Source organism: Nesoenas mayeri, assembly GCF_963082525.1.
Source record: "Nesoenas mayeri genome assembly, chromosome: 1".
Lineage (NCBI taxonomy): Eukaryota > Metazoa > Chordata > Aves > Columbiformes > Columbidae > Nesoenas > Nesoenas mayeri.
The window spans coordinates 60,902,632-60,916,463 of record NC_137541.1 but is presented as its reverse complement, the minus strand read 5'-3'; the positions used below and the strand labels follow the sequence as shown (position 1 = coordinate 60,916,463).

At 49.1% G+C, this 13,832-nt stretch overlaps 1 protein-coding gene across 1 annotated transcript; it reads right to left on the bottom strand.

Moving 5' to 3' along the window:
- Positions 1-1,853: 1,853 nt before the first annotated feature.
- DENND11 (DENN domain containing 11) lies at positions 1,854-13,386 on the bottom strand (the record flags this gene model as incomplete). The annotated part of the gene is made up of 9 exons (XM_080350751.1): positions 1,854-2,049; positions 3,155-3,223; positions 3,698-3,848; positions 4,039-4,170; positions 4,638-4,776; positions 5,036-5,189; positions 5,863-6,021; positions 7,087-7,186; positions 13,149-13,386. The coding sequence occupies 9 exons, from the start codon at positions 13,384-13,386 to the stop codon at positions 1,854-1,856; spliced, it is 1,338 nt and encodes a 445-aa protein (XP_080206877.1).
- Positions 13,387-13,832: the final 446 nt, after the last annotated feature.

Genomic DNA, 13,832 nt, shown 5'->3' with positions numbered 1-13,832 from the left:
GTACAAAAACATCCAAAGCCCTGAAAAATCAGGCAAGGGAGGAACCACTTAGAGACAGCCAGACCACAAGAACATAATACACTGAAGCTCATACCAATAAACTGTGTAAGAAGCCTTGTGAGGCCCCTGATCCCACACCTCACTAAAGCCTCTGGATCTACAGCAAGTAAAATTACCCCTTTGCTGCATGCAGCCTTCAAGGAAAAATAGGATGTGCCAGCCTCCTTCCTTCCAGAGGGAGACAAACCACAGAAGGTCTGCTTCGAGAACGTTTGCTTCACCTATTTTAAAAAGAACTAGTGGGTGAGACTTCGGTGGTTGAGGCTCTTGTCTCATCCTATAAAATGCCAGGCTAAATGGGTACATCAGCTACAGTTTGTATTTCTACGAACTGCAAAAAAGGCTCCAAGGGTGCTGAAGTCTGTTATGGTAGAAGCAGCAGGTAATTAGCTGTAGCCACAGTTCAGGAAGAACAGTTAGCCTAAACCTGATGCTACTACTGGCTGAAGGATTTTGGGCAAAGCGGTATATCATGCCAAGAACCCACAGTATCATTCCTGGATTACTCTTACAGGGATAGCCATCCTGAAGGGAACCATTGGCTCTGCGTGAACTGAATCCTGTTCTTTCTACAGCACAAGAATGAGAAACGCTGTTCATGTGGTTCTACAGCTTTTCTGCTCAGGGAAATAAAGAAAGGCTGTTGACATTGCTTCTAGCAGCTGTGCCAGTTAAGAACCCCTAAGGCCAAGGGAACCCCCTGCGAACTGCAAAGCTGTTCCAGCTGAAAGGTCACGTGCTGCTCTCGTCTCACATAAAGCCAAGGACAGTGGCAGGCAGTGCTGAAGGCTGCGCGACAAAAAAGAGGATCAACAGACAATGTTAAAGCAAAGGAGTGACAAGCACCATCTGCTACAAAGGAAGGGCTAGGGACATTAGTAAGAGCATACTTATTCAACCCAGTCCTGCCCAGTGCCATCTGAGCTGAGGCTGGAGAGCATGGCAACTGCAAGGTGGCTCAGTGATGTTGGCCCCTGTTAAATGGGAAACCGTCTTGCTGGTTTGAAGATTTTGAACGGAAGCAGCAGGTGTGATGCAACTGAAAACCAGAGGATGTAGAAGGAATGGATTAAGCAGAGATAATGCTCTTCTCCAGCTATGAAATAGGCAGGTATAGTCTTTGCCAGTTTATACCATCTCAAATGCTGGAAGTGAAACCATGCCACTCTGGTAAGTAAAGTCATAGAAGATCCTGTAGCACCCCCTTATCCCAGACTTGCTTCTGCCATTCCAATTCAGCTGCTAAAAGCTGGGTGAGGGGTGTTTAAAGGAGTCCTTTTTTTTTTTTTCATTGGTTTAACTGTCCCCACCAATAAACATGGTAGGACAGGAAATGTTTTATGAAGCTCTCTTCAGTCCCCAAGTGGAAAAGGGGATGATAGGAGGGTTTTCCAGTCAAGTCTTGAGGGCTCAGCTACAGCTTTTCACACTGGTCCCCATCCAGACAAAGTGCTTTCCTGAAGTCTTCAGCCCTCAGGTATCCAGGTTAGGCATAAACCTAGCTATCATTGGCAACAGTGAGGATGCCACTGGTCCTATCTAAACAAAACAAAACCACAAAAGAATGGGAGACAATAACAAACAAAAAGCCTGGAGGAGGTACTCATTGGGATGTTGAAGGGGAGAAAATAAAAATCACATTTTGTTTTAAAATTATAAATACTCTCCATATAAAGTTATTAAATAGAACAAGATCCGTCCAGTGGCTGTGGTGAGTTCCAGTGATCCTCCTAAGCAATGTCTGGTAGTCTTTAAAAAGTGGATCTTTGCTCCTCATCTCTCTTGCCCTTGGTTTAGGTGCAGCAGGGGTTGTCAATGACTAGCATAACATCAATGCCATACACTTCCAGCAGGTCCATAAGGAAACTTCGATCCCCTTGGGGATCCAGGCCCATGCCTCGTGCGTGGTCAGCTGTCAGTGTCTTGTCCTGGCTGGCTGACACCTCCATCAGCGTCTGAAATATACGGTTGTTCTGCTCCATGAAAAACCTGTAGGATAAAAATCAGCTAAGTTGATGGCATTGGAGCCCCCAAAAGATAGCAAATTTACCAAACAGGCAGCAGAGCCCCAGAACTGCACGTAACCCCCTTTAATCACAGATCCCACCTTCTTAGGTGACACTGTAGTAGTTTTCCATCCGCCCTAGGGATGATTCAGAATAAACAGATAAAGCAGTAACCTTTAACGTACAGCGGTGCTTCTGTCTGCCTGATTTATGGCAGGCGTTTCGCTCTTCAGAAGCATGCCACGTTATCAGATGATGTGTACTTTGTGGTAACCAAGTGAGTACATCAGACCTATAGCTCCCATACTGTGAAGGAGGAAACAGTGTTGTCATCCATCTGGTAAGCCACCAGGTAAATAAATTGCCCATTGCTGGTGCAGAATGCAGCAGTGAGAGCTACTTACCTAGTGCTCTCCCAGGAACGTGCAAGGCTGTTCAGGAAGAGCTCTGACTACATCTGTGCAGCTCAACACTGAGAGCTCTGCCCTGACAGCCCTTCCCACAGTTCCATCCCACTCCTCCTCACCTGCTGCAGACTGTGAACAACAGCAACAGGCAGTGAAGGTGGCAGAGGTGCGGCTTTCATCTGAGTCTGTACCTCATGCTCTACACCCAGTTCTGGTTCCTCTGCTTGCCAAGTAAAAAGGCAGGCACATAAATGGGCCAATCCTTCACATGCAGGTCTTATCTCCACACTCTGCCTCCCCCTGCATAGTGCAGTGCCTGCTTCCCACAGACATTGTCCTTTCCTGAGCCAAATGTTCCGGCATGAAAAGTGCTCATGTTTTCCAAAAAGGGGAGGGCATTCTTGCATTTCTAATTGTGTTTTTAAAACTCCCTTCTCCCTCCCAGCACTTAAGAGACCCCAGTGGAGACTAATATGGCTGCGTTTGTCTTCTCAAATTGAAAGGATGATCTGAAGAGGAAGAGCCAGTTTGGTTCTTGGATCCCTAGCAGAAGAGAGCTGACTATGGAATTATGTTAACCACAATGTTTCATAATATGTGAAACCAGTGCAACATGAAATCAGTGAAAGAGGGTCCCTAAACATAACAGTGTTCAACTAAGTATTAGAGGTAGCCACTCACAAGATGAAAAGGTCCTCTTCACAGGAACTGCAGTCCTCACCCACTTCTTGAGAATACATTAACATCTGCCTGAGAGAAGGGAGACAGATTAAATGCACATACTTACAGTGAACCTCAAAGCATTATTAGACAAGGATTACAACTAAATTTTCACATCCATTTCTTGGAGACCAATCAGACTAACACTGTTGCCCCAATGTCCGAGGCAACGAAGTAGTCTTTATAAGGCACTGGACTAGAAATCAGGCTCTGTTTTCAGTTCTGCTACTGATCAGTGGTGAACCAACGGTGAATCACAACCTCTTCTCTTCCTGCCTTCCAGCTGCTCCATCAGCTCACTGGCAGAGTAATCATAAGTTAGGGAACACACATGTGCAGAGTGCCCAGTCATAAGAGTCAGCTACAGTGGAACCAGAATCTCAAAGAGATGAGCTTTGAAAACACTAAGACAAGAAGAAAAAGTACAAATGGGTAGTGTCCTCTTTATTCTACATTGCACTACTCTCCTATCAGGACCAGGACCACCCAGACATCTGTTATTACCTCTGGTCATTGAGCCGTCGGTACTTCTCCTTATCAGCATTGTTAATTTTCAGGAGTGGTTGCAGATGTTCATGATGCGTCTTCACATTCTGGTTGTCCACATAGACATCATAGAGATCCCGTTTCTCCTCAAAGATCTTTTCTGTTGTACCTGTCAAAACCAGAGAAGATTTTTCAGAGCAGCATGTTGCTTTCCCAGCAGACCAACTGTTCTCTCCTGTTTTCATAGTTAGCCATTCCATGCACATCCTATTTCTCATCAGTTTCATTCCACAGTCTGGTGCCTCAAGACATTTTGCAGCCTGAAGTTAAAAATGTCACGCCCAATCCATCATACTTACAGGCCACATATGATACTTCCGTCTCCAGCATTTCTATGTCTGCCACATTCACATAAAAGAATGGTTTGGACTCTGGGACAGTTCCTCCAAGACCAGGCAGAGAAACATTGGCAAGGCAACAGCAGCAGTACACTGTGGACAAGAGAAGTACATCCTGAGATGCTTTCCATATTCCCTCAAGGATGTTCTGAGCCCCCAGTTCTCTCACACGTTTCTATGAAAACAATGGTGAGAGCTTTAAGATGCGTCTGACTACCAGAACCTCTCAAGTGGGGTCATCCTGGTTTGGATAGGAAATAATCATTTATCCCATGGGGACCCCCCTGTTCTATTAGATTCCACAAATTCATTCAGCACTCTTGTTTTCCTGTGTTGACAGGAACTATATTTGACAGTGTCAGGTATGTCCTTACCCAAAAGGCCTGGAGAAAAGCATTTTGTAGGAAATGGGTAAATGCAGGCTGAACGGTGTCTTCACAAGGAATGGTTACAGTAGATTTTGAAGACCTGCATGATGTCTATCCCCTTGGTACCCACAGGCATTTCTGCAGTGCTTCAGCCTACTACATCAGAGCTCTGCGGTGTCCCTGGAAACATACCTCTATAGCAGACAACTCCAACTGGGGGCGGTGAAAATATTAATATGCGCTTGCGCAGCAGGGCAAACTTCCAGAGGACGAGGATCTGCTCACCGAAGAATTTGATGAACTGAGACATACAGCCAGCAGGGTGTGTGATCTGCAGGTGGAGGGAAAGGGAAGAAAACGGCTCAGAGGTGAAACAGGGACACATGCACAGATGCTCAGTCTAAATGTGGCAGCAAGACCAGCACACAGCAACGACAGAGAACTGCAGCTTGTAACAGTCCAAGTAACAAAATTTATCTAAAGCAGCTTACAAAGCGCTGGAGTGGCTGCTTATATAAAGAAGTATGAGACATCAGCAAGGAGCAGCAGCACACTGCACATTCCTGCAAGCCTCAGAGCACCTGCCTCACCTTCATCTCTGGGTACATGTATCTGTGGATGGACGGCAGCCAGTGGACAGGTTGCTGAGAGGTGGGGGTGCCCTTGCTATCAGGGAGAACTCCTTTCTTGTCATCATAGAACGCCTCTAGATGGGAGTAGTGCCCTGGCATCTCCAGCTGGTGTCTGGAAAAGAAAGGAAAAACCAGATCTGTAGTGTTTCCAGACTGATTTAGTGCCTTGCCCCCAGCCAGCATCTGCTTTCCCAGCTGGCAAAAGTGCCTGAGGTGCCTCGGTTGCACAGACTTATCCAGGAGGGCAGCCGAAGCGTCAGAGTTACACCAGCTTTCAGTGCAGGCAGAGGACATGGGCAGACAGCGAGCTGAGGTATGCAGAGGACTGATCCTGTTTTAAAATCTGCCCAGGTAGGAAGAGGTTTCCCTTCTACCATCACCATTTTCCCTGCCAGGCCCACTCAACACAGCTGAGGCACACATCTACACAGGATCACCATCATCGGTTTAGAAGCCTTTTGTGAGCCCTTAGTAAAATGAATTTCAGAAGGAGAAAAGGAGAACTTCTTGTCCTCTCAACTCTCCCCATGACACTTCTGTCCCCACATAATAAGTATGGTTTGAATTGCATCTGACAGGCCTGTTTGCAATGAACAGACTATTCCTAATCAGTTCCTTGTTTTCTTCCCATTCTGAACCCGTAACTTTTTCTGGAGAAGCGGTCATGCAAGGAAATCATAGCTCAGCATTGTAGCCAAATTCTTACACCTACAACCGCTCTCCATCAAGGCAATGTTGCCTCTCCCGGACAGGGAGTGGCCGGTTCTATTCCCAAGGGAACTTACCTGACCTGGTTCTCCAGGAAGTGCATGTACCTATACAGCAGGGTGTAGGAGGGGGAGAGAATCCCCACGGACTTCATGCGGGCACCACGCTCTAACTCGCTCTCCACGGGCATGTTGGCAAAGCAAGCCAGACCAAAACAGAGCCCTTTCCGGAAATAACTGAGGACAAACGTGACAGAAAGGATATTGTTAAAAAGAGGCAAGGGGAAGAATTAAAGGTAACTGACCACCAAAAATACTGATTTAGGAACACAGTTCCTTCTTTAGGGAACCTCCTGAAATCGCACCCCACTACCTGAAGGGCTGAGGGCAGGCCTCAAGTGTCCTAACCTTCTTAGGAACAAGATAGACCATTCAATGGAAAAGTTCTCAGTGCCACTACCACTAAAGCCCCTCCCGGCCATGTCACAGGCTTGCAAGGAACACAGGTAGTGAAAGAACTTGGAAGGAAGACTTACAGAGGATGCAGAGCCCAGTCAATGCAGCACCCTTCTTCCAAAGAAGAAGAGCCTGCAGTGCATGAAGTTGTGAGTATGGTCTAGCTACCTAGTCATATTTTGGGTGCCAGCACATTCAGGCATACTCTAGCTGAGTGCAAGGGTGAGTTCACGAGCCTTTGAGAAAGTAACTGTTATTCCTGACCAAAAGGAACTGTGACACTGCAATTCATTGCAAAATATTGCTGCATTGCAACACTGGGTATAAAACGATGGGAACGCAGAAAATTCCTAGCTTATGTCTTTCCACTGAAGGAAGGAGCTAGCAAAGAAGAAAGTGTGCAAGGATTCATTTAAAGGATCCAAAAGTACTGCCAGAATTAAGAACCTCTTTCTAACTCCAGTACCTTTAAAACCCTTCCCATTGCAGTTCTGCCATTCTTTCCTCTTCCCCATAGGCCTCTGCTGACAATTCCAATAGTGGCAGTACAGTTATAATCTACACAAAACGCATTAAAATTTGCACACCACTGAGAAGTTGGCCTGCCCCATTTACCAGTTGACCTCCACAACCAAAGCTGTCACACAGATTCCACATAGCTCGCTGGTACTCAGTATGATGTTGAGAATATCTGAAGAGTATCTTTGGCTCAGGCAGGTACAGTTTAGCAGCACATTTATACAGGAACTTAACTTCATGGGTGGGATTTTTCTTGAATGTTCTGAATTAAAGGATGGTGGTGTAGACATATAGCTAAGAGAAAGAATATAGCTCAGACATACTCACATGAAATCTGACTGGATTTTGTGAGACCCGCTTGCCATGGATTTGAATTCCACGCCTTCCAAATCAATATCTTGGGGCAAACACCACTCCACCATGTTGCCTGTAGAGAAGCAAATTTATTCAGGTCAACTTGGACACAGCACTCACTTCTAAAGAGAAAACACCAGCAACAGCAAGTTGTTGCTTCTGCATCACTGGGATGCCAGTTACAGTGCACTAAGATAATTCTGGAACTCCTAAATTGTCACAGACAGTAGGTGACATACTGTACTCCACATATCTCTTGCAAACGTTACTTGTTGCAGCACAACACCCAGATATTGCAGAACTTCTGGAGCTGTTTCTGACACAAGTGCTATTTTGTAGGTTTATACAGTTAATCACAGAACACCTACAATTTTACCTGACAGTGGATGAGCTGTGATATTAATGCTGTTCCATTCAGGCTGTCGACATAAGTATCCAGTATAGAAAGAACCCAAAATATAAACTGCTGCTTTTTAGGATGAGTTTCTGTGAGAGCTCATACTACCATCAACATCCTCCTTTGGCTATGCTTGGCAGGGTGGGTCAAACACGAGCCCCTAAGCCAGGATCCCAATCATCACTGCTTTTCCCTGGAACCTCTCACGTGTAGTTTAGGATAGGAGGAGTTAGCTGAAGCTTTATATGCAACCTGAGGTGATCCAAGTAATGCAACATGTTTGTGCATGCTAGAATAACCAAACAAAAAAAGCACATAAATTACAAGCTAGATCAAGATTAGCAAACATCTGTCACCTGCCAACCCGGTCAGAAAGCATGCAGTTGTTCAGTGGAAAAGGCCACCTGAGGAGCCTGATCCTAGAACAGATGGTATCAGAGAAGTCACAAAAAGTTCCTGAAGCTGGTGAAGTCCTGCCCTGCTGCTGGCAAGTTTACCATGGACAAAAAAGGAGGACTTAACTGGCTTTCCCATGGCAGCACTTCAGAGCCAAACCTGCTCATCTGGACTCTCCCAGTGCACACAGATGTGCTCCAGGTTTACCCACTGAGTTGCTGCTCTCTGTCAGCCTGCCCATAGCAACGGCATTTGAAGTAATGTGACTTCATTTTAACAACAAAGCAAACAAACATTCTTCAGTATAGTGCAATGGCAGATGCACCATGATGACGCTTTCTACTGGTACAGTCCTTCCACCGCCCTTTAGGGTAAGCATCCCAGCTGTGCTGAGACTTTTAGAGATATTTAAATATGAAGCCTCATTTCTGAAGCCTGTCTGTTGTGCCATTACTCATACTGCACAAGTATATGCGTGCACTCTCACACAGGAGTTGGGCTTAGCTACTGACATTTAAATAGGCTATTTTTCTTCTCACACAGATACTGCATTCAGCAGACCTCCCCCAGCCCTGCCTGGCAGGGACTTCAAAAAAACCAACAGCATTAAGTGCGGCAACAGGAGGGGTTTTGCATCCAACTAAGCACTTCTAAGCCCACAAGTGGACCTCTCCTGCAGAGCCGGGCTGGCTGGGGAGCAGCGGCAGCCTCGTGACCCCCAGCACAGCTCTGTGCAGTCACACGCCAAACCACAGAGCTCTGCTGTAAAGCGTCTTCGCTTCTGAGGCATGTGAAAGGCTGGCAGAGAAAGCCAGTGACATCATGTCAGCCTGCCCGGTCCCCTGTTGGTTTTGCATATTATATATAGATGTTGACTTTTGTTGTTTGAAGGGGTTTTTTTGTGTGTGTGTGTGTGTGTTTGGTTTTCTTCTTAAAGGTGCAAGACGCTCCCTTGAAAGGCTGAGGAGGTCAACTCTTAAGACTCTTGCCTCTTAACCACAAAACTGTGGTTAAGGCCAGATCCGCTTTTAAGTCTTGTACAACAGAGAATCACTTATTGGTCATTACCTATACATTAACAGATCAATATGCAAGGGCACCATCGAGCAAAGGAAACTGTTTGACTATGTTTAGTCACAAAACACTACATCACGCGTAATACCTACTCCAGAGGTATTGAAGAGGATGTGGCCCAAGCAGTGCCTGTTCTGCAGCAGTAGGGAAGGAAAAGACTCTTTCAAACAGATCCTTATCCTCTGCGTAACCACAAAACCAGTTCACATATCACGCAGCTTTTGTTTTTTCTGGGATCTGTCGCTGGGAGCTGACACAAGGAACCTGCACCTGCGCTCCTGGCCGTTCCTCACACCACCTTGCCCTCTGAACGTACGGGCGACGTGGCAGTTGGAGAACAAACGCGGAGATAAAAAGAAAAAAGAGAGTTGACCTGGTGAAACAGTAGAGCAAACAAAGGAGAGACTTCACCCAGACGTGATAGTGATTGCCAGCCTGCCTGAGGAACAAGAGGAGGGAGCAATGTTGTAAAAAAAGAGGAAGCATTACCCTTCCCCGCGCAGAAAGCAGCTCTTGTGTGCACGGGAAGCTTTCTAAGTGAGAGTCACACAGTGTTAGAGAGCAGGTGAGAGGTTTTGCTGAGAATCAGATCTGCAGATCTGGGAGCCGTCTCACTGCTCCAGGCCAGGTCAGAACCAGCACTCCCAGCTTCTGATGTGCAAAGCTAAGGATGTTCTTCCTCTTCCTCTGCTATTGTCTCTCCCCTCGATTTTCACATCCTTACGGAAATGATGATGACACTAGCATTTGGTGGTCACCACCTGGCCCTCCTCACCATTAGATGTTTCCCAAGATCTTTAGGATCTGCAGCTGTGAAATGCTACCATGTTGTGCCAGGACACAAGAAGCACTAAGTGTGATGTGGCTCCATTTCCTGCATGGAAGAAATGTGGGACAGAAAAATAGAGTATTTGCATGTTCACTGGTGCAAAATGGATTTCTTCCTTCTCTTTTCATCTCCCTCCATTACTCACATCACCCTTTAAGCCAGCAGGCTGTGTGGGACCTCCGCAAGGTTGACCATCACCATCTCCATCACATGAAAAGGGCTAAGAAGGTGCAGCCTCTTTTAGACTATTCTGATCTGACAGAGTAGATGTGGTCATGGACTTTGCTTCATCTTTCTTTATCCCCTTCCCCAAAGCAAAATTTATCACTCTATTTTTTTTTTTGCTTTCTTTACCCAAGACAAGCATGAATCTTGGAAAGCAGATGTGATCAAACTTAATCCCAAGTAAGTCACACCTACAAGATGTATCTCCACTGCTGCCCAAGAGAGCATTGGGTCTTCTGCTACTACCTGCCCAAGGGAACACTCTCACTGGGAAATTCAGCAGCCTTGTTAAAGCCCTTTGTGACCGTGCTCTTTAAGGTAGTTTGTCCAGACTCCATGCTCACACCTTTCCAAGCGTCAGAGCATTCCCAACTTGCCGCTCCTTGAAGGAGGGGACTGCCAAAGCACAGGGAGCAACAAGCAGATGGCATGGTTGGCTCCTGGGCTGCCACAATTCTCCACTTAATTTACAGTTCACTTTCTGCATTAGTGCAACAGCCATCCTTTCAATAGCAGTGCGAAGAGATCCTTCTCAAGTGCCATAAGGTTCACCATGTTGGAGGTGAGGACAGCACCGCTGGTTGAGAAGCTGCCTCTGGCTCTTATGTTTGGCCACTCACACAAGCACCAACAGAGTCCCAGGGACAACAGAACTGTAACAATGGCCTGGTACCTCATAACTACTGGATACACTGAGCTTGTCTTCTTCAAGCCCTTCTAAATTTAGGAGGAAAGATGTTACATTTTTATTAGTGTAGTAACCACTTCATGCTTCTACTGTAAAACACCTCTCATCCAACTGCTCACCTGTACTTGAGTAGATATTACCTGGCATAACTACCCTCCCAACCACCAGCAGAAATTCTGCCTTCCATGTGCCCGAGCAAGGTACCAAAGGAGGTCTGCTGTGCTTTGTTTGGGCAGGGTCGAGCAGGTTTCCAGCGCAGACATTGATTGGATGATGTCCTTTAAGTCACACACAAGGACCAGATCCTGTTATGAGCATTACAGAAGTCTTTCAAGCCACCTGATGTGGTTGACCCAGGAATTCCTATATCTTCTTTCTGACCCTAGCAAGTCCACACCACTGCAGCATGAAGATCTTTTTTCTGAGTCTACATCCTCCATAGGGCACTTTGTCCTCCACCTGTGGAGCTGACATTTGCTGGTGTGTTCCTCACAGTCCGGTCACGCTCCTTGCATTCAGTGTCAGCACTGAGCAGCAGTGGGAGGCTGAATCTTGCAGGACTTGACAAGACTACTCCAAGGCTGATGACACCCAGCATTAACTGCACATCAGATGTGAGAAGAGCTGTTTCCCAACTTTCCCTGGACTGCATTCAAAGCAACAGCTGGTTCACACAAACTCCTGAGAAAGCTCAGCTTTCTGCCAACCAAGAAAATCTCACCATTTCGTAGAAGACATATGCTCTCAGATTGAAATACAACCTCCCGTTGCTGCAGTCATCCGGACTCTTCCATGTTTTGGATACTTATGAGAAACACCTCCCCTTTCCATCTCCTGTTGGAAAGATGACATCCAATCTCATTTTGAATTTCGATGAGTCAAGAAACTCTGACCTCTAGACTGAAGACCCCTCTCTGTGGTGCAGTATGAAATGGGTAACTTCTCAAAAGCTCTTTGGTGTTTCAGGACTCAGCAGCTGTGCTATCTCGCAGCGTGCGTTTCTGACAGCACATCGCACCTGAGGTGCCATTCTTTTCACTGCCTCCTTGGGATTTTCAGTTCAAGACAAGGATTCAGTCTTCACTATCAGGACCCTCTTGAGAACATGATGTCTGTTACCTCCCCCTTCCAACAGAAGAAGCTCACCATGCTTCACAGAGCTCCTTCCTGTCTCCAGTACTTTTGCTATGGATTTACTTAGAATGTGTCTGTCTACAGAGGAGAGAGGGGCTCACTCCCAGAACTAGATGCAAATGGGCTTCTGCACCTCCCCAGCTACTTCCTAAGCTCTCTGATTGGACCAAGACTTTCAGCAATGCCTTTGCACCTCAGGCTGGTACCAGGCAGCTGAAAGACCCAACGATCTGTCTTGGGACCCCTAAGCACAGTACCTGTGTTAACAGATGCAAGGTGGGTGCTACTTCCTACCTGTGTCAGATCATCCTGTCTTGTTGATACCACTAGAGCTGCAAGATTAAGAATACGAAGTTGTTTTCTGAAATGCTGATTTGCAGGCTTGAAATTAGTAACCTCCATCAGTAAAAGAAGTGATGCAACACCAAAGTCCAACAGTGCCAAAGGAGACGGAAAAGTGGAAAAAACATTCCCTCACCCATCTCTTCTGCCCCCCTGGATCACTGCACTCCACTCCAAAGCACTAGGAGTCCTAGAGATCCTACCAGAGCCCAACCTCTAAACACGCAGGTCACCAAGAAACACATAGCCAAGCTGCTGCTGCTGGGGATCACGCCCTGCGTGCCGGGCAGATTTACACCTGCCATCACCACTGCCCACTGTCCATGGGTGCAGACAGGTCCACAGCGCGGAGGCAGAAGGATGCTCTTGAGATGCTGCTAACAGGTTGGTGCCGCCAAGGCAGCGCCGGGCAGAGGCTCAGCCTGAGGCCTGGACGCAGTGCTGGGCACAGGGGGTGCCCCAGCACCGGCCGCAGGATCCCCGTCCCGTATCCCGCAGCGGGGCAGCGCTACGCCCGCCCCTGCCCGGCTCACCGGCTCTCCCCGGAGCGGCACCAGCAGCGGCGCCTTCCTCCCGTCAGAACTTCTCGGCGACATGGAGACCAAACGCAACCCCCCTCATATTCCGCTTTCGGCCAAACCCCCACGGCCCCCAGTCCGCACGGCGCTCCCGGGAGGCCAGACGGGGCACGGGGGACCGGCAGCGGTGCCGGGAAGCAGCGCTCTCCCGTGGGAGCAGGTACAGCCCGGCTCCCGCAGGCCGCTCTCCGCTGGGGTCCGGCGACGCTGCCCGAACGGCGGGCGGGGAGCGGTCCCCGCGGGAGGAGGGATACAAGCCGCGGGCACCCCGACCCCGATCCATCTCACGCCAGCGGCATCGGGAGCCCAGGCCCGACCATTGCAGGCCCCGGTCCCCCGCGCCCCGTCCCGCCCGCCCCCGACGCCGCTCACCCGTGCGGGGGTCGAAGGTGACCACGAAGACGGCCACGATCTGGTCCTCCTCCGCCTCCGTCCGCGGCGGCCCCGCCGCCTCCGCCGGTCCCGCGTCGCCCCACGGACCCGCGCTCCAGCCGCCGCCGAGCCGCCGCCCGCCGCCGCCACTGTCCGCTTCGGCCGCGGGCGGCGGCGCCGACACGGCCGGGCCCTCGGCCCAGAAGAGCAGCGGCGCCTCGTCTGCGCGCTCCACCATGGCCGCGGTCCCCCCGCCCGCACGGCGCCGCGCCGCACCCCCAGCTCCGCACCGGCCGCCGGCGGGGGGCGGCTCCGGGGCGGGAACGCTACGGGAGCGGGGACGCGGAGGGCCACGCCCCCAACGCGTAGGGGGTGGGACCAGGTAGGGAGGCGTGGCTTCTCGCTGAGGGGGCGTGGCTGCCCGCTGAGGGGGCGCGGCATGCTATCGGGGGCGGGGCATGGCGCCGAACGCGTTTTGGCGGGGGCGCGATACTGGTAGCTCGGACACCAGACCTTGGGACTGTGGAGGGGGCCTGGAAGGAGCTGGAGATAACCGAGGGGTAGCCTGGCAGGGGGCTCCTGGCTTCTGTGCTCTCCAGTGCCAGCTCCTGAGTGTGCATGGGAGGATCGTCCCCCTGTACTGGGCGCTGGTGAGGCCCCGCTTTGAATCCTGTGTTCAGGTTT